The sequence below is a fragment of the Musa acuminata genome, chromosome BXJ1-3 (assembly GCF_036884655.1).
Source record: "Musa acuminata AAA Group cultivar baxijiao chromosome BXJ1-3, Cavendish_Baxijiao_AAA, whole genome shotgun sequence".
In the NCBI taxonomy this organism is placed as follows: Eukaryota; Viridiplantae; Streptophyta; class Magnoliopsida; order Zingiberales; family Musaceae; genus Musa; species Musa acuminata.
In genome coordinates this window covers 40,288,845-40,307,140 of record NC_088329.1, presented here as the reverse complement: position 1 = coordinate 40,307,140, position 18,296 = coordinate 40,288,845, and the positions used below count along the sequence as shown (strand labels likewise).

The 18,296-nt window shown below is 34.7% G+C and overlaps 1 protein-coding gene across 2 annotated transcripts in view; it reads left to right on the top strand.

The window, feature by feature from the left end:
• LOC135629850 (BEACH domain-containing protein B-like) overlaps positions 1-18,296 on the top strand; it is a 56,525-nt gene that overhangs the window by 10,555 nt on the left and 27,674 nt on the right. The window contains exons 7-13 of one of the 2 annotated variants that reach the window (XM_065137666.1): positions 2,114-2,336; positions 6,579-6,632; positions 7,849-8,304; positions 11,992-12,319; positions 14,609-15,070; positions 15,153-15,311; positions 15,449-15,589. In XM_065137666.1, the coding sequence (XP_064993738.1) occupies positions 2,114-2,336; positions 6,579-6,632; positions 7,849-8,304; positions 11,992-12,319; positions 14,609-15,070; positions 15,153-15,311; positions 15,449-15,589 (1,823 nt within the window). Of the gene's footprint in view, positions 1-2,113; positions 2,337-6,578; positions 6,633-7,848; positions 8,305-11,991; positions 12,320-14,608; positions 15,071-15,152; positions 15,312-15,439; positions 15,590-18,296 lie in introns of both variants that reach the window. The other variant, XM_065137664.1, reaches the window with a different exon arrangement.

Sequence of the window (18,296 nt, the reverse complement as noted above, 5' to 3'; positions counted from 1 at the left end):
TGCAGAAGTTTGTATATTGTCAGCATAGATAGTTTTGATGGATTAGTTGAGCTGATAAACTCCAATGAAAAATCTCATCCTTTTCTGAATGTACAAATCTATATGTTACTTTTTAAAGACAGGCCTTAGTTTACTATTATCAGGAACGGAAGTATAATTTAGATCTTTAGGATGTTCTAGTTGGTTTTCTTTTGTTCACTTGAGAAATTGTCTATAAAATGTCTTTCTATATATTTATATTTGTTAATCAGCAGAAGAAGATAATAGGAAATATTATACTATAAGCTGAAATCCCAGAAAGGCATATTATGATAAAACATTGAAAGATTCAATGGCATGCAACTGCTACAGGACATAATATAGTTCTTCACAAGCAGAAAATTTGTGAAGTTTTGAATTCTTGAAAACATCTACAAATAAACATGCTGAACAACACCTATTATCAATTATATGGCAAGAGAGCTGTTCGTTAATATTTTGAATCTGTGCTTTATGTCTTAAATAGATATGGAGAGAAAAATAAGGAAAAAACATGAACAAGATGCCTTATAAAAAGAGAATATTAGAGGAAACTAGATGAATCTTAAGAAAAGGAATTGTTCAAGGATGATTTTGCTTCAGGTCATTAGGGACCACAAGGCACAGGAATATTAGTATTTCAAGTAGGAGAGAGAGAAAAATGAGACAAAAGGATATGGAGTTTGCCACAAGTCGAATAATTTGATCAGATCTCACATGCGATTTTGATGAATTCATAGTTCATATTAATCCCTGTTATTCTCTCACTAAACATGACAGGCCAGGACCGCCAGGTATTGTAAATCTAAAAGAATTCTTGTGTACCTATAACTGTTTTAATTTTAGAGTTAGCTTTTTCTAATCAACTTAAGAACTTCGCAAACTTGTCTAACAAGAAGTTTCTAACTGGATATGACTGAAATTCTGATCTTGAATTAGTTGTAAATTCTTTGCACTTTTGTGGTTCAACCTGTATAATAGATCTGAAAATTAATAAGATTATCACTAGTAGAAAGAAAACTGGTCCCTGCTTTTATTAAATTGACTTAACAACGATCCATTGTCTCTAACCTTAAAACCTAATGTTACAGTTGATCTTTTAATCTTGGTTCATATTAGGTTGAGAAGATGATAGACGAGGGCAAATTTAAAATTCTTGCAGTTGTTAAAAGCTTCTAAAATATACTGAAACGGTGATTCATTTTAAGCAAATAGGCTGGATGTAAATGACCAAGCACTTCTGGTAGTGTGAAATATTAAGCAAGCAATTTAACTTGATTTGTGACAGTAAATTGATGAATTTTGTTTGGATGATAAGACAACATATGAAAGCATGCAACAATGGCCATGTTCCTTTATCTTCTGACAATGAAGTTTGGCATACCCACTAAAACAGTCACTAGTATAACAGTGAGATAACAAAAAGCAAACAAACATTAATTTCTCCTTGTCCATAAGAAGACTCTTCTCTTTTTATATATATTGCTTGCAAATAATAGAGAAGGAGGGATGTCCCTCCAGAAATATATTTTTAAGGTTTTTTGCCTCCCAGAAAAGTAGTGTAGAAAACCTGGGCAATTGCGAGCACTGGAGGAACTACTGATGGGGTGCCAAGGAAGAATGTTAATGGAAGAAAGATGACTGGGTTCTTATGGAACACCCTCCCTTGTGTGGTAACACCAAAGGAGTGCCATGAATGGCACTCCCAATGTTGCCAATCTCTTTGACATGAAAGGCGTTTGGCATAATATTTGATCAAGCGAGGAACCCAAAAAGGATTAATTGATGATTGATTATTAACTAAATACCTCTATCCTTTTTTTAATACTACAGCAAGAGTCTAGAATGTTACAGGAAGTATGTGATGAATGAACTAATTCTTAATGATGCTTTTTCTGTCCTTTTAAGTTTATTGCAAGTGATGTTTTGTATGATAGATGGAATAGAAAGTTCAGTGTGTATAAAGGCACATGCAGCAATACTGAGCATTAAAAAAAAAGCAATACTAAGCATTTGCCTATAGCATTAGTCTGCAAATGTCCATGGAATTGTTGGTGTAGATAATCATCTTTACAACTCCATTGACTTCTTGCAGAGCTTTTACGGGTTATTAGAAGACTGAATCTGAAACAACAGTGGACTGACTTATCCCTCCATTATTTGACTCTGGTAACTCTAAAATCAGCTCTCTCTGAAAATCCACGGGCACAGAATCATTTTAGAAGTATTGGGGGTCTTGATGTTTTATTGGATGGGCTTGGACTTCCATCAAGCAATTTTTCCTTTTCAAAGAGCATAATTCTTTGTGGAGATGATAGGTAGTTCCCTAATTTTTCATTCGATGGATTGTTGTGGCTTTAGGAACTTTGTTCTATTTTTACTTTATTTGTTCTATAGCAATACTACGAGGCTTCCCATGCCTGCAAATTCTTTGGGGGTCTATTAATTATTTCCTTTTTCCTATGATTGCTTGTGTTCACTTATCTGAAAAAAGTGTTTCTTGTTTACCTTGAAATCATAGAAATATTTTAATGAAATTCAGTGTCCATTTTGTGATGAATGTAATTTTCATACTCTTTTCTGCTGTTGTGCTTAATGCACCATGCTTCCTGGCAAACAGTCTAAAACCTCGACAAAGGAAGTTTGATTCAGTTTGTTAAATAATTGTTGCTGAACTTTTGTTAAAGCAATTTGACCACTGATATTTACTGAAGATAGGTTTCGTGGCTCCTATTACAAAGCATGCATTTACATTAGCAAGATGGAATTGATAACGAACAATTTAGCCACAGAGCATTACTAGGATGTTTGGCAGCTTAGAAGCTTTTTTTTGACGTTTTACACAGTTTCAAGTATAAGATAGTACAATCAACTTGGAATATAAGAACAATAAAGGGATCTGATATTCCGAATGGGACTTCAATGTTGCTTGAATCCCTAAGCGTTGTCCTCTAACCAAATTTTTTATAGTTAATTTTCTTGTGAATCAATTGTGAGTTTGAGCATAATGTAATAAATAGTGCTTATATATTTGTAGGATTTAATATAACGGAAGCACAACTTTGGTAGATGTGTAGTACTATGTCATAAATACTTATAAAACACAATTACTGAATGTGGTTGGGTTTCTGATCAGCAATGGATAACTTTCATGTATTGTCCACCCTGCAATGCAATTTCCATATCACTATTTGTCCTACCAAAAAACAAAAACTTTTTTCATCACCTATCTGATAAATCAGTTATGACATGTGCAAATTATGCTATGGTAGAAGGTTGGTTGTTTGCAAGGTATCTATGCTTTGAGTTAGTTAAAATTTTCCATTACATATTTGAAAGACAACTTAATAAGTAGTTTAACTTTTACAACAACAACAGCAAAGTCGCAAGTACCAACTATTTGGGGTTGACTATATGGATCTTTTGTCGCCATCGAGATTCGTAAAGAGTCATATATTTAGTTAAGCTTGAAGTATTTAGATGTTAATTTATAATTTTCATTAAGGTCTTTTTAGGTCTTCCTCTACCTTTCCTCGTACCACAAATATTAATGTTTTCACCTCTTTTAATTGTCGCATCCGTAGGTTTCCTAAGCATATATTCATACCATCTTAGACGATTTTCTATTATCTTATCATCCATCAAAGCGATACTTAGTTATTGACGAATAAAAATATTTTTTTCCTATCTTTCCTATTTAACTTCATATATCTATCTTAGCATTCTCATCTTAGCAACACAAAATTTTTGTATATATTTTTTAGCTGCTCAACACTCAGATTCATAGAGCATTATTGGTCTCGCAACTATCTTATAGAAAATTTCTTTTAATCTCAATGTTATCCGATCTCAAATAAGACTCCTGACACCCCCTCGCCATTTTAACCATCCTGTTTTTACTCTAATGAATAATATATTCATCGATCTCTCCATCTTATTGAATAATTGATCCAAGATACTTAAATCTTTTACTTAATTTTTTGTCTAAAATAGATTTAACTTTTTAAGTAGGGCAATTGAAATGAATTCTTCTTACTAAGAAGGTCCCAAATGTGCAATATGCTTAAATGGCCAAGACATGCCAAGAAAACTCCAAATAATAAATGGTTTGGCGTTACTGTTTAGGCTAAAATTTTCACTGAGAAATAACTTTGATAAGGTGGCATACAAGTAAACCCTAGGTCTTAGTATATCCTAATCCAACTAAATGGATAGGTTAAGATTCACTCCTTGTTTTAGTAATAAGAATGGTCAATGAACCAATTGAAGGAGGAAGTTGTATGTTCCAATTTATCAATTGTTGTACATGAAACTGAATGATGGAGATAATCACATTTTTCGGAGAAGTCCATGCTATTAAGGTTTATGATAAAGAAGAAAACTTGTTTTTATATAGTTGCTTGAATAGGCAGAATGAAAATAAGTCGAGATGCATATAAATTATTGTGTGTGCTTCTATTATGTCTTGGAGTATGTAATTCCCATGTGAAGATGGATAATAACCTCAGTGTCAAATATGGTAAAGGATTTTGGATAAGAAGGAACAAATTAGTAGAAACTTGACTCGTGCTTTCAAATAAAATAAAAGAACATATAGAAAGGAATAGTTTCCCAATTCTCAATTAAAGGCTGGCCAAGCATTAGTAGTAATCTTTAAAATAATGTTGCTATGAGTTGTTTTTATAATTATTATACGGGAGAAAACATCAATCACCTAATGCTTTTCTGTCCTCTTGTAAAGGATACTCTTTTGAAAAGGATATTTGAAATAACTTCTTCAGGAAGCTTCATACCTCTGGTTTTGCATTTCTATTCTGGAGTGCGTTTAGCATAGTTGAACAATCAAGAAAAGACCCATTTGTGATAGGGTCTGGGATAATGCTCTGTCAGAGTGTTTAGGAGGACAGTATTAGGACTTTCTGTGATAAGTGCTGTCATTGTTTTGTTCATGGAAGCACTTTCATGTTTGATTTGATTAGGAAGAGGTATTCTTTTTGGATTTCATTTCTTCTATTACTTTATTCTTCTTATATCTGTTCTATTTTCTTTACACTCACTCTTTAGTTGAGGCTTTGAACTGTTTTTTGCATGAAAAGGAAAAGAAAGGGAAGAGAAGTAAATATTATGCCTTTTAAGATAGTCTGTGATTTATTTTCTTTAAATCTCCTACAAGGTCTCCTTGATCAGGTCTCCTTTTTGGGGATTTCCTAACTGGCAACACAACTCTCCAGGTGCTTGGACCGACTGATCTGAAACAATGAGTATATTGGTCGATATAGACCGACAAGCAACTAAAAAAAGAAAGATAGAAATAAAAGAGTGGAAGGGGAAGTGAGATCATAGCAAGGATTGAAGTTCCTGAACACCCATCCGGTAGTGATTGGCTAGCATGACTACACTACTGTGCTGCTACAACTCTATAGAATGAGAAAACAAAGAGAGGTGAAAATAAGTAGGTAAGGCTTGTTGTGAGAACTAACCTCCCTTCTCCTCCCTCCTTCACAAGTTAAAGGAAAAAGATGGGAAAAATGAATCCCATTTGAGCTCTAATAGAAACCTAGCTCTCCATTATTCTTTTCTTCACTCTTCTAGTCACTTCTTGCATGGGAGGCAGCAACACTTGAAGCTGTAAACTGGAAAGTTTGTGGCTGGGATTTGAACAAATTCCTTTCAAGGCATCCTTGATATGATTGGTTCATTAGACCTTCATTTGTTGAGGTATCTGTGCTCTTTGGCCCTTCTATAGTCAAGATGATAACACATTGCTGCAACATTTCTTCATCACATTGGCACCAAACACTAAACTAATTCAGGAAGTCCTGAGCACTCAATTTGTGTTGGCTGGAACTGATTAAACAAAGTTAAATTGGTTTGTCAAGAGACCCAATTCATGCTCATTAAAGTAGTAAAAGGACAGTTCTGCAATTTCAACCTTTTGATAATAGGCCTTCCAAGAGGTAAAAGAAAAGAAAAAAAGAAGAAGAAGATAGTAAGTAGCTAACATAACTCAATTTTTGCACGAATAAATAAGGCAAGTCTCAAGCGTGACATTCATGCATAGGAGTTCTGGAATAAAAGCTAATCTAATCACCCCAGAAAATCTCTGAAAAAGGACCTGATGTTAAGGTCAATTGTAAGGCCTGTTTAGAAGAAATCTTTAAATTACAGTAGATTACGAATTTTGATTGACACTTGGTAGCTCATCCTAAATAGTTTCTCATTATTAATATATGTTGCTGCAACTCTACAACAGAAACAACAACAAAGCCTGAAGATTTAACTATTTGGGGTTGACTACATGGATCTTTTGCCGCCATTGAGATATGTAAAAAGCTAATGTTGCTATAACTCGGTCATGTTGTATTTAAAACATGATTTTTAGAAGCCTTCTGTCGTTGATACTTGATACATGCACTTCTTTGTTGTGTTGTCTTCAATATGCTGTAAATTGCATGTGTCCTTGGATATGCTTTTTAATGATCATTCCTTCCTGTCATATATTTCATTTGAATGCAATGTTCTTAATACCAATGCACTGATAATATTTCTTTCTTTCACAGAAGTGGAATTTTTCAGCTCCAACTTCTTTCTTTGGAAGTCCTAAGGGAGTCTACGTATCCTGAACTATTTTTTTCGTTAAGAGTTTTGACTTAATTTCTGCATTTAAAATACACTTGACATGCTTTTACTAACATTGTTGAATTTGGTCTCATATTGGCATCATTTTTTCCTTTTTCTTAATGGAGTATATGATTACTTGGGATTCAACTTGGGCAGGTAAGTTGGGATCATCCAAACTTAGATTCTCCAATTGTAATTTAGCCCAGTCCAATATCAGTATGCAATGGTTTAAAGATCAGCTGATACAGATCAGTCATAGCTCACCGAAAAAATCTCGCCTTGCTTTTTTATCAGGACTGCAATATGTAGTAAATACTCCACAACACCGTGCAGGATAATTTGTATATTGCATAATAACATAATACCATCATACAAATAGGAAATTAGAAATGTATGCATATTGCAAGATTATACATAAAATATAAGTATATAAAAGATAGAATAAATCAAAGCATTTATTAAAACTCCACATATATCAGATTGAAATTTTATATAGTAATGGCACTAGGAAAATTTTAAAATATAAATAAAAAAATGAAGTTGGTTTTTCAATTATAAAATTATGAAGAATTTAAAAAATTGAACTAAATAATTAAAAATATTTTTGTAATCATATCCTATGATCCTTATCTTCTAATTTGACAGATCTGACCTAAACCCAGTTCGTTTTTTTTCTTTTGAATGTCTGATCATGTTTCTAATTTGAATTTAAACTTCTACCCAAGTTTTGTTTACGATGTGCTTGGGTTGGTTTGAATTGATTGGTTGGGTAAGTTAGGCTAGGATGGTTTAGGTGACACAGGTTTATACAGACATTGCTAAAGTTGTAAGTATAAATGATTCTAATTATACTACTATGTTATATTATGTACCCTATGTTGCCAAATGAGGTTGGATTCAGGTATGGTTGGGTTTACTTTGAATCAGTTTGAACTTAGGTTGGGATTGTGTTGGGTTTTGTGTCAACACTAACCCAGCCCTAGTAGGTATGTGATGAGATTTCCCATCCTAACCCCACCCAGGTTTCCCAGGTATAGTAAGGCCTAAAAATCCTTGCTAATTAATTAATTTGAGTCAAGCCGGTGGTGTTAAACTCAATTGTAAGTTGCACTAGTAATGCTTTAGATGTTGTCAACTTAGTATTGTATTCTTAATTTGTTAACTATATCTTGTTTGAGTCACCTAAGTTTCCTTAATTAACTAACACAGATTTGGCAATCAAAACAATATGCAATTCCTATGTGAAAATGGACGGGTACATAAATTTGCAAATAGCATATGCTGGCCAGCTTTTATGCTTCAAGAATTTTACCGAAGAAGGATGGCTTCGTCGGTATCTGACAATGAATTGCTCAGCTCAACCCATGCCAACAGCCTGGAGCAAAAAGCATCTCCAGAATTTTCCATTCAGGTCCATGACAATAGTCCCAATTTAAATGAATGGAATGAGTATTCTGTTAAACTAAGCAGAGTTCTTTGCTCTTTTCTACTTGCTCCTGAAGACACCAAATTTCATCATGGTCATGCATCTATTAGTCAAAGTTCCTTTCCTATCTCGTTGGCTTATTGGGAACTTTCTATAAGATGGGTGATGAAGGTTCTTCTTACTGTATTTCCATGCCTCAAGGCTTGCACTACTGAGAGTGAAGTGCCAAACCATATAAGGTGAATTTTTTATTATCCAAACATTTAGCAGCTGTATGAGAAGTTTCTTATTTATTTTTTACTATTCTCTGATTATTTCTTTTTTTGCATTTTGAAGATGAAATTCTTTTACTGTTATTAAAAGTATTTCATAGTTGAAATGGAAATAGAAGGGTTTTTCTCGTCTCATGTAACTAATAATTTCTCACTGTTGGTCGTCAGTAGTTACAGTGGAATACTGCTGTTGTTTATAGATGGGATTCATGGGACTATATGAATTTGGTTCCAATGTATAAACCTTTTGTCCAGTTGAAATGGCTTTAGATTTTACGAGTGTAATTAAATATTGTATAATCATATGCAAATCAGTAAGGAAAAGTAATCCAATAATTCTAATATTTGTTTTTGTTTAAGGCTAACATTCTGCAGAAGTTCGGAAACTTTGCACGACTGCAGGTGACAGTAACATATTACAAGCTTTACTGCTTTATTGCTTGGCGAGAAACATGAAGAGAAGCAATGAAAGAAGTTGATGATTGGCAGCTAGTTGATTTGTTTGAGGCAAACATGCTGATTTAATCAAAGAGGTCAATCATAAAGTTGGAATAGTTAACAGTAATGGTAATGACGACATACCATGACAATGAGTGTTGTTCTTAGCCTTGTAGGCGCATAGCACACTGAAGTCCAAGCTTAATAAATCTCTAATCTTAAGCTTTGCCTTAGCCAAACCATATTTTCATTTTTTTTTTGTTATTTGTGTGTTTTCCTCCAATTAGGTGTGTCTCTCATTTGTCCAGGTTCCAAGAAACCTTAGCGTCTTAATGTGCCTTTGAGAAATTTGCACTTTATGTAAGCACTGTACATAGTTTGTAACATCAAGCTAGAGCTTGAATAGATGTATGTGTCAAGCAATAGGGAGCAAATTCGACCTTGGAAAAATTAACTGGAGATGCTGAGTGGGGTAATTGCTATTTGGTCTTGAAGAAGCCATTTATATATGACTGTGTGCATAAAAATGGGTGTGAGGAGCATTGTTGTAAGTATGATCTCTAGATAAAAATCTAGTTAGATTTTGTTTAGGGGCCAGCTCAAGTTTATTTTCAGTTATGCTTATGTTCTTGTTCCTTTTGAATCAAAGGACAAGATTTAGATATGATTATTAACTGATTAGATTTGGCTGTTAACTGATTAGGTGGACAAGGTTGCTAATGAATCAGATCTGATTGCTGTCTATACCTTAACAAATATTTTTGATAGGATGGGAACCAGCCTCAAACTTTGAGCCTCTGAAGGCAAGTAAATCTTGCTGTATCCGTTTTTGTAATATCATGTATATCTTCTTATTTGTCTTCTATTTAGAAAGTCTTCTACCCTTTTTCATCGTTCATTCTTTAGGATTTGATAGTCATTGTTATCCTCTTTGTCGTCTTCTGAGATTTCCTTTCTTGTATCTAACTCGTCTTCCCTACCATGGTGTCCTACCCTCTCAGCCTTGCACTCCCTTTATCCTGTATATATGATCAAATGAGACCCAAATTTGATTAACATCATATCGCGAAATTCTAATAAAAATAACTACGATAATACCTAGATAATAATAACCCATTTGATTCTAATTAGACCTGCTTAATACCTGTAAAATTCATTTGAATGATATAGAAAAATAATAAAAACTAAAGCTTTAGTACCAAAGACTCTTGAACTTGACCAAATCAGTTAAACTTAATTTGAATTTGGCCTCCAGATCAGTCTTTTTTATTAGGCCCTCGATTTATTAGGTTTTAGAGGTCTATGGTGTGTGATCTAAGTTACTTCACGAGCACTTGAATTTAGAGGTAAACCATCATTCTCAACAATAAATAGCATGAAAAATTTTGTGTAATTTATAAATTAGGTCACTGGATGGCTAGTGTGAAAAATGATAGTTATTTTTAGACTGTAGGTTATGGTCAATGCTGGAGGAACATGTAATATGTGAATCCCAACTTTTGTAACAGGTGAAATAGCCTCACTAGCTAATCGGTATGTACCAGCCTGTTTCAGGTGGTATGGGTGATGTGTCAATCGATATGGTCGAAACTCTTGCTGTATTGGCTGATACAGGTCAGTACTGGTCAAAATTTGATCAAGAGTGACCCAAATCATGTAAAGTTTTACCGCAATGATTGGGGCCTCTTTTGGGGCTTTAAATCCCCCTCCTCCTCTCTTTTACTAATTCTCACTCACTCTCATTCACTCTCTCATTGTTATAACCAAATATTCCTATTCATCTATGCCTCATATACATTTTATTCTTATTTAAATATAATAAAATTACCGTTAAGTTAGGATAAAAAAATCCTAAAATAGTTTTTTAATGAATTTTTGGCCTTTTTCAGCCTTTCTTAAAAAGATGGTACATGCTGGCATGCCGGCATATGGGGTGCCGGTACTGACCTGTACAGACCGGTCTACCCATGGTCCAATTCCACCAGTTGGCACAGTATGACAGTCCATGAGAAGTAGATTCTTTTCTTGTTTTAGCCCATTGAGTGAACCATCTTGTCGACACTGTTTCTTGATGATAGGTGAGATAGGCAGAAGACTGAAGAAACCAGTGAAAAAAGAAATACAAAAATCTATACATTTGTAAGCAGAAGGAATTTCCATGAACAAATTTTTTTTGAGCGATTTAATTCTTAGCTAAAAGAAAGTTTATTTGGATTTGAGTCGCAAGTCTCTTTTTTTGGCAGTATTGACTTTGGGAAACCATCGTCTTTGTTTAATTCAGAAAATTTGGCAATACTTTATAATTTATTATTGTCAAGTGCCATGTAGAGTGCATTCCAGCAAGCCAAGTGCAATGCTTCACCATGCTGGTCACATGATGTGGCATGTGCCATGCTCTATTCGTAATTGTGATGCCTGCATAAATATGGAAAAATATATTGTTGCTTTCTACTAACCATATGGTTTGGACTGAATTCTGAGTTAAGTTGAAGATATATTAGTTGCTCACATCGTGGAAATGGTGGTTTTGAAACTTGTTGGTTGCAGTGCACTGCACAAGCAGTAATTACTCTTAAAGCTTGGCTATAATAACTTGGATCTGAATCATGTTGTTGTCCTATCTTTCTTGTTTCGCATGTCCCAGTCAAGGCTTGCATTACCGTTGGGTATTATGGTAAGGTACGGACAGTATTTACCAGGATGCTGATTAGGGTAAACCCTGATGGTACACCTGTTACAGGTGTTTTACCTCCCGGTATGCCTGGTACAGGGCTAGTATCGACTGATACACATTGGTATAGGGTTCGATACAAGTCGATACAAGGTTTGGTACACGTTGGTTCAGGTCTGGTACCAAACATTTTCTTTTTTTGTTTTTACAGTTTTTTTCAGGATTTTTTGAAACTCATTACGTACTGGCATATCGGCACTCCGGACATGGTATGGACCAATATGGTACCTGGTCCAAGCACCCGGCTCAAACCTTGACCATTGCACTACTGTTAATGCTTGTGTAAATTCTTTCTGGAATTGTAGATCTACAGCATAGACATGAAATAAGTTCATTGTTTCCCCTTTTCCTTATCAGCATCCTGTACTTTTCATGTAGTTTGAATATACTCAACTAGATTGTTAGGTTCATGCAATGAGTTGATGGAATGTTTTCTGATTCAGAGTTGTTTTGATCCTTCATATATTTTCTTATTTTTGTTTCAGGATTTTAGCCAGTTCCCTGCAACATTACATCCTTTGTGCATTCAGAAAGGTTCTTGTTTCTGCACCAGCTTTACTTGAAATCTTCCGAGAGGAGAAGATTTGGGAGTTGATTTTCTCAGCGAAATTCTTCTATTTTGGATCATCTCTGGAAGAATTTAAAATGGGGAGAGGCACATTCTCAAGTGGTGTTCTGATTGACCCTGAAATTTCTTACAGGCCTGAAAACCCAAATGATCTGACAAAGCCTGCTGAAGTTGATGCTCTTCAAGTTGAAGCAATTTCTTTCTTAGAGTTCGTTGCGGGACTAAATGGAAACAAAAATAACTTGGTGATTGTTCATACATTCTTGTTCACTATTGTTCTTCATAAATAACTTCAAATTTTGATAGAGAAGCATGCATTAAACTTAGCCCACTGTGTTGATATCTGCATATCCACGATTTTTTTAATCTTTCTGGTATATTGACTTATTTTTTCTTTGACATGGAACCCTGTTTTCTGAAATGAACCATATATGAGCATGTTTGTTGTTACTACCTTTTCCAGTGCTTCATGAATTTGTTCCTTTTACCTATACGATTGGTCTGATATTTCAGCTGACTGTACCATAGTTACTTGGGAGCCTAACAGTGAGAATAAGGGTCATTTTATGCAAAGCTGCTTGTGAATCCAATTGTTATATGCCGGCATAGATGCCTGATAAAAGCAACTTATACTGTTTATAACTATCATGTAGAAGTTTATCATCATAAGAACTTTATATTGCATGTTTTTTCTTGAACTAAATGGTGATACAACTGACCATTACATGTTCATATGTTTAGTTAGCAATTGGAATAGGTGAATGTGGCTAACTAACAATAAGCAAGTTTTTACGTATATTATGTTGCATTGGGACCTATATAAAAACTAGTCTCAGTTCCTCTATGTTTTTCCAATATTATAATGGACAATAGGGTACATCTTCCCATTGTGTGGTAGGAGTAGAAGAGATCGTTTCTTAACTCGTAACATTTGCTCTGACAGATTATCATAACATTTTTTATTTTGAGAACTATAGTTGTTTGATTGGGAAAGAGTTATCGAAAGTAGGATAAAACTTGAGACAAACATCTCTGGAGTCAATTTATTTTTATGCTCGGAAGGTTAACGATAGAAGCTATTTATTTATTAAGATAATTAGTGAAAAAATGTAGAGAAAAAAATTTGCCTATGGTTTTTTTTATTTATAAAAAGCATACGATAGAGAGTCCCAAGAGATTTATTATGATGGGTTTTTATAAAAGTAAGATGTATCCACTAATTATATTGATATGATTGACAATATGTATGATAATATTGCTGCTAGTGTTAGAACTGTAGGGTGAGTTTCCTATTCGTATAGGATTACATAAAAGATCCGTATTAAGTCTCTATCTTTTCTTGCTGATAATGGATGAACTTACTAGTCATCTACAGGATATACCTTTTTGGTGTTTGTTATTTGTTGATGATATTATCTTTGTTGTCGAGAGTTTAAATAAATTTTTTTCTAAACTTTGAGTTGTGGATGCAATCCTTAGTAGTATTAGGAATAGACAAGAGGATATAGTTAAGTTGGATGAGCAAGAAGTTCTCCTGAGTAAAAACTTTAGGTATCTTGAAACAATTATTCAACGAGATGAAGAGTTTGTTGAAGATATTATTTATAAAGTAAAATCAAGACGGTTAAAATGATGAAGGGTGTTAGGAGTCTTGTGTGATCATCGAATACCTTTGAGATTAAAAAGAAAAGTTTATAAGACAGTTTTCGATCTAAGTGTTGGGCTGTTGAGAAACAATATTACAAAACATCGTTGATGTTGAGGTGAGAAAGTTGAGGTAGGTGTATGGAGTTACCAGGAAAGATTAGAAAAGAAATGTTTTTATTTGTGAACAGTTAGATATTGCTTCGATAGAGGATAAAATAAGAAAGCATGGTTTAAGATGATATGAATATGTACTCACGAGAACTACATAGATGCGGTAGTTAAAAGAGGTGTAATGATTACTGTTTGTTCATGACAATCCGGTTGTGTATAACCCACAGATAGTCTATTGGTGACCTTCTACTGGCCAATAACTTTAAATAACTTTGAAAGAAAGAATAAAGACAGAATATAAGTTTGTACATTGTTACTGCAAAGCCAACAGATTGAAGCAACATGTGTACAATTTTCAATCTGCAGTTTTTTTTAATAAAACAATTAACTTAAGAATCATTTTATGAAGGTATCATTTCTCAAAATGAGTTTTTGGACTTCAATTTGCACTAAAACAAAGGTGCCTTTGAATCTTTTGCTGGATGATCATCCAGTATGTAGGTGGCTCCCTGGGCTACTGGCTATATCTGTCCTTTCTTGTACCTTAGGACTTTACAACATTGATATGCCCATACTTGGTCCATCAACCAATAAAGCATTAATTAGTGGACATCAACCTAAAAAGTTTCTGTTTCTTATTGACTTGGCATTTTTAAAGAAGATTTGCTGAAGCGCATTTAATAAAACATTTTCATTCTTTTTCAGACCTTCATTCATAAGTTTTGATATGGTTTTCTTTCTTTTAATATGTATTCTTTTCCTTATTCTGGTTGCAGCCAGAATGCTCTGTGCTGTTAGAGACACTTGAGAAGTCAGCTTGTAATCCTGAAATTGCCAGTATTCTCTTGAAGAGCCTGCTTAGAATTCTACAGCTTGCAGTCGAGCAAAGTCTTGCTTCTTTCAAGTCTTTAGATGCAATTGCTAGAGTGCTCAAGGTTGCATGCATTCAAGCGCAAGAACTCAGAAAAATTAAGAACATGGATTATCATGTGGAGGATGACATTAATGGTGTACAAAGTGAACAAAGCAATCAGATGGTTTGTATAGTGCAGCCAGCTGTCTGTTGGGTCAAATGCATGGAGTCTTCGTTTGAGCTTTTCACAGAATATCTTCTTTTGGCAGAGAATGGAAGGAGTTTAGTTTTGCACAATTCCAGCTGTATTGATAGCTTATTTGATCTATTTTGGGAAGAAAATCTTCGCAAGCGTGTGTTGGAGCAAATTCTTGGATTGCTTAAGGTACTTGGATAACTGAGTCTTTTCATGTACCTCAATATACTGTTGGTAGTGGAAGTCTTTATAAACTTAAAATTGTCTCCAGTTGCCTCCATCATCTGCAGAAGGTAATAGGGCTAAGTCACAGCTGTGCTCCAAGTTTCTAGAAACCTTTACTCAAGCAAAGGAGAGAGAAAAGGCTTTTGCGGAGTTATCAATAGAGCTACTGATTGGCATGAGAGAACTTATTCTGATTGATCAAATGGTGGGCTCTGCTTTGTTAGCTAGCTTGTCAACTTTTTGATTTTAATAGCAGTGAACCATTTTGTTACGTTATATACTTGCATTCATTTAATAAATTTTCTTATGTCCACATTTTCTTTGAACTGTCAGTACTATCAGACATTGTTCCATAGTGGGGAATGCTTTCTTCACATTCTTTCTCTTTTGAATGGTTCGCTTGATGAGAGTATTGGGGAGCAGTTGGTGCTTAATATTCTTCAGACTCTGACCTTGTTGCTTATGGGAAATGATAACTTGAAGGTACTTGTCACCCTTTGTGTTTCGATAGGATATAATCATTTTATTTTGCTAGAGTTAATTGCTAGTGTTTGATAAACTAACTGATGCATTTAGTATTTTGAGGAGTCATTCTTTGATTAGAATACTAGGAAGTGAGGGTTTGGACATGCAAATTATTATATTTTGTTATTTTCAGACACTTGACTTACAGTTACAATCCTTATCTGACTTTACATTTTGCCAATATTCTCTTTGAGCATCAAGTTTTCTGTTTCAGATAAATATCAGTTGATCTACAAGTATAAATCTTTGAGGCAGAACTAATTTTTTTTAAGCAAATCATATCATGGATCTTGATTATGAGAACTTCATTTCATGAAGCTTAAATTAAAGAATAAGCCACTATGGAAGTGACCTGTAAGCAAGGTTCGCAATACCGTACCGTATCGGAGTTTCGACCTGGGCTCGGTATCGGTACGGTACGGTATACCGCTCGGTACACCCAGGTGTACCGAGCGATATATTCAGGCGTGCCGAGCACTGTAGCAGCACTACAGTGATACAGTACTGCTACAGTGTAAACCATGCCTGTAAGTATACAGGGCTTTTGATGGATGAATGGTGAACAAAATTTTTATGATCACAAGTAATACTGTTGATATAGGCACCTAAAATGTGATATATAGTGGCAGTTTTAAAATCTGACCTTTGCTATTGGGGGATATCATGGTCGATTGGATTGATTTCCTATTGATGAACACTGTGATTATACTAGTTGCTTTGGTGACAACCTTAGGATAGTTAATATAAGTGGATTTTATCCATAATTATGGCAAGAATACGGGTAGAAATTATATCTAGATTACTGTCACATATGCAAGTGGATTTTATTTTAGAGTTTTATAAGATTATGATTACTGACTAGTCAGCTCAAAAAGTAGGGAATGTGAGACATCCTAAAAATGTTGATTCTACATATATCCCTCCAAAACCTTAGTTACTAACAGATTTGTCCTAGCAATTTATCTCTTGCAGTGATCTTTTGTGAAACCATGGTTGAAGTGGATGGATTAAGCCTAAGTAGAATACTCCAATTCCAGTTTCTATTCCTGCTTACTTAGACCTTCTCATTCCTCTATCTGCTCTAACCCTCGTATCCCTTTCAGTCCTCAACCCACCTAAGGGGACCCTAGTCCTGCCATTCATCAATCACCTCCTCTTAATCCTTTATTTTTTCTTGTTCCAATATTTATTGCAATGTAATCCTGATCTCACTGATTTCTCATCTCCGCTCCCTCATCTAGCCTTCTCCCTTTGACCCAAACCATTACCAACATCACAATAAGTTTATGAAATGAAATAGATCAAAGTAACCCCCAGTTTTCCCCAATACCCAACCCAACCCAACCTAACCCGTGGATTCACCCTAACTAGGTTGGGTTTGATCCATTTCCCAAGGGCCATTTTTGAAAAGGATATGCTTTCGTCATTTTACCACTAGCAAAAGATTTCTAATAATCCAAAGGTAGCTAACATTAGGGACATAACTGTTAGTTTTGAAAGGATATGCTTGTATATGAAAAGATTTTGTGGTAGATATCGATAATTTTTTGAAGGCTTTGTATGTAAAAAAGCACATTGTTGTTTTTTTTAAAATTTTTTGTTGCTTTACATTTGATGTTAACTTTTGTATTGAGTGCCAAATTATACTCTTTGTACCATAAGTAAAAAAGTGTCTTGACTTTCTAAGATTTTTTTTGAATTATCGATTGTGCCATGGACCTTTAGAACTAAGCTTTTGATTGTTCAGTAATGCCTTTTATGGTTGTGAATAGTAATAAATAACATTTGAGTACACACAATAATCAGGTTATTTTGGACTTTATTATTGCCGATGTTCTTGACTTAATAGGGCTTTTATAGGTCTCCTCACACAATTTATTCTAATTGATTCATCTTGTTTTACTAGGGCCATTGCAAGTCTTATGGACTGTGGTTTTGCTTGGACTGGTACAAAACAAGCTTGTATGTACTGGACTGCTCCAAGTGTGAACCAGCATGTGGACCTCCATTTTGGACAGGCTAGTCTGACCTATTAAAAAAAGAAATTAAACTATTTCACTCATTTGGCTTAGGACTCGTGTTCACGAGTTCTCTTCCCCATAAATGCATAGCCTGCAAGCTGCTAATACCATCAATCGTCGTCGCCTATCACTCACCACCATCGTCGAATTCAAGTACACTTCTCTTTTTATCCTCTTCCTTCTCTTCCTCCACATCCTCCACTTCTTCCTTTCTCCTCTTCCTCCATCGTCTACTTTTCTTCCTTCCTCTCCCTCCTTTCTATTCCTCTACCATCTCCTCTTCTCCCTTCCTCTTCCTTCTTCCTCCATCCTCCATTGCTATTTGTTTGTTCCTCTTCAAGTCTTTGTTATGTACTAGTGTACCATGTGTTGTATAGTGATATCGGTCTAGCCAAGGACCAATATGCATGCTTGGTGCGAGATGACAATCCATGATAGGTCTCCTGAGAATCTAAGTCTATTTTTTTTAGTAATCCCACACATCTATTTTACCAACCTTATCTTGATTATTTGGACTCTTTAAGCATATTCCCTGGCTACCCCACACTTGCCCAAAAAGCATTGCTGGACTTATAAGATGAATCTTTTGTCGCAATTGAGCTGTTGGTAAGGATATCCTTAAATTAATAATAGATATATAAGAT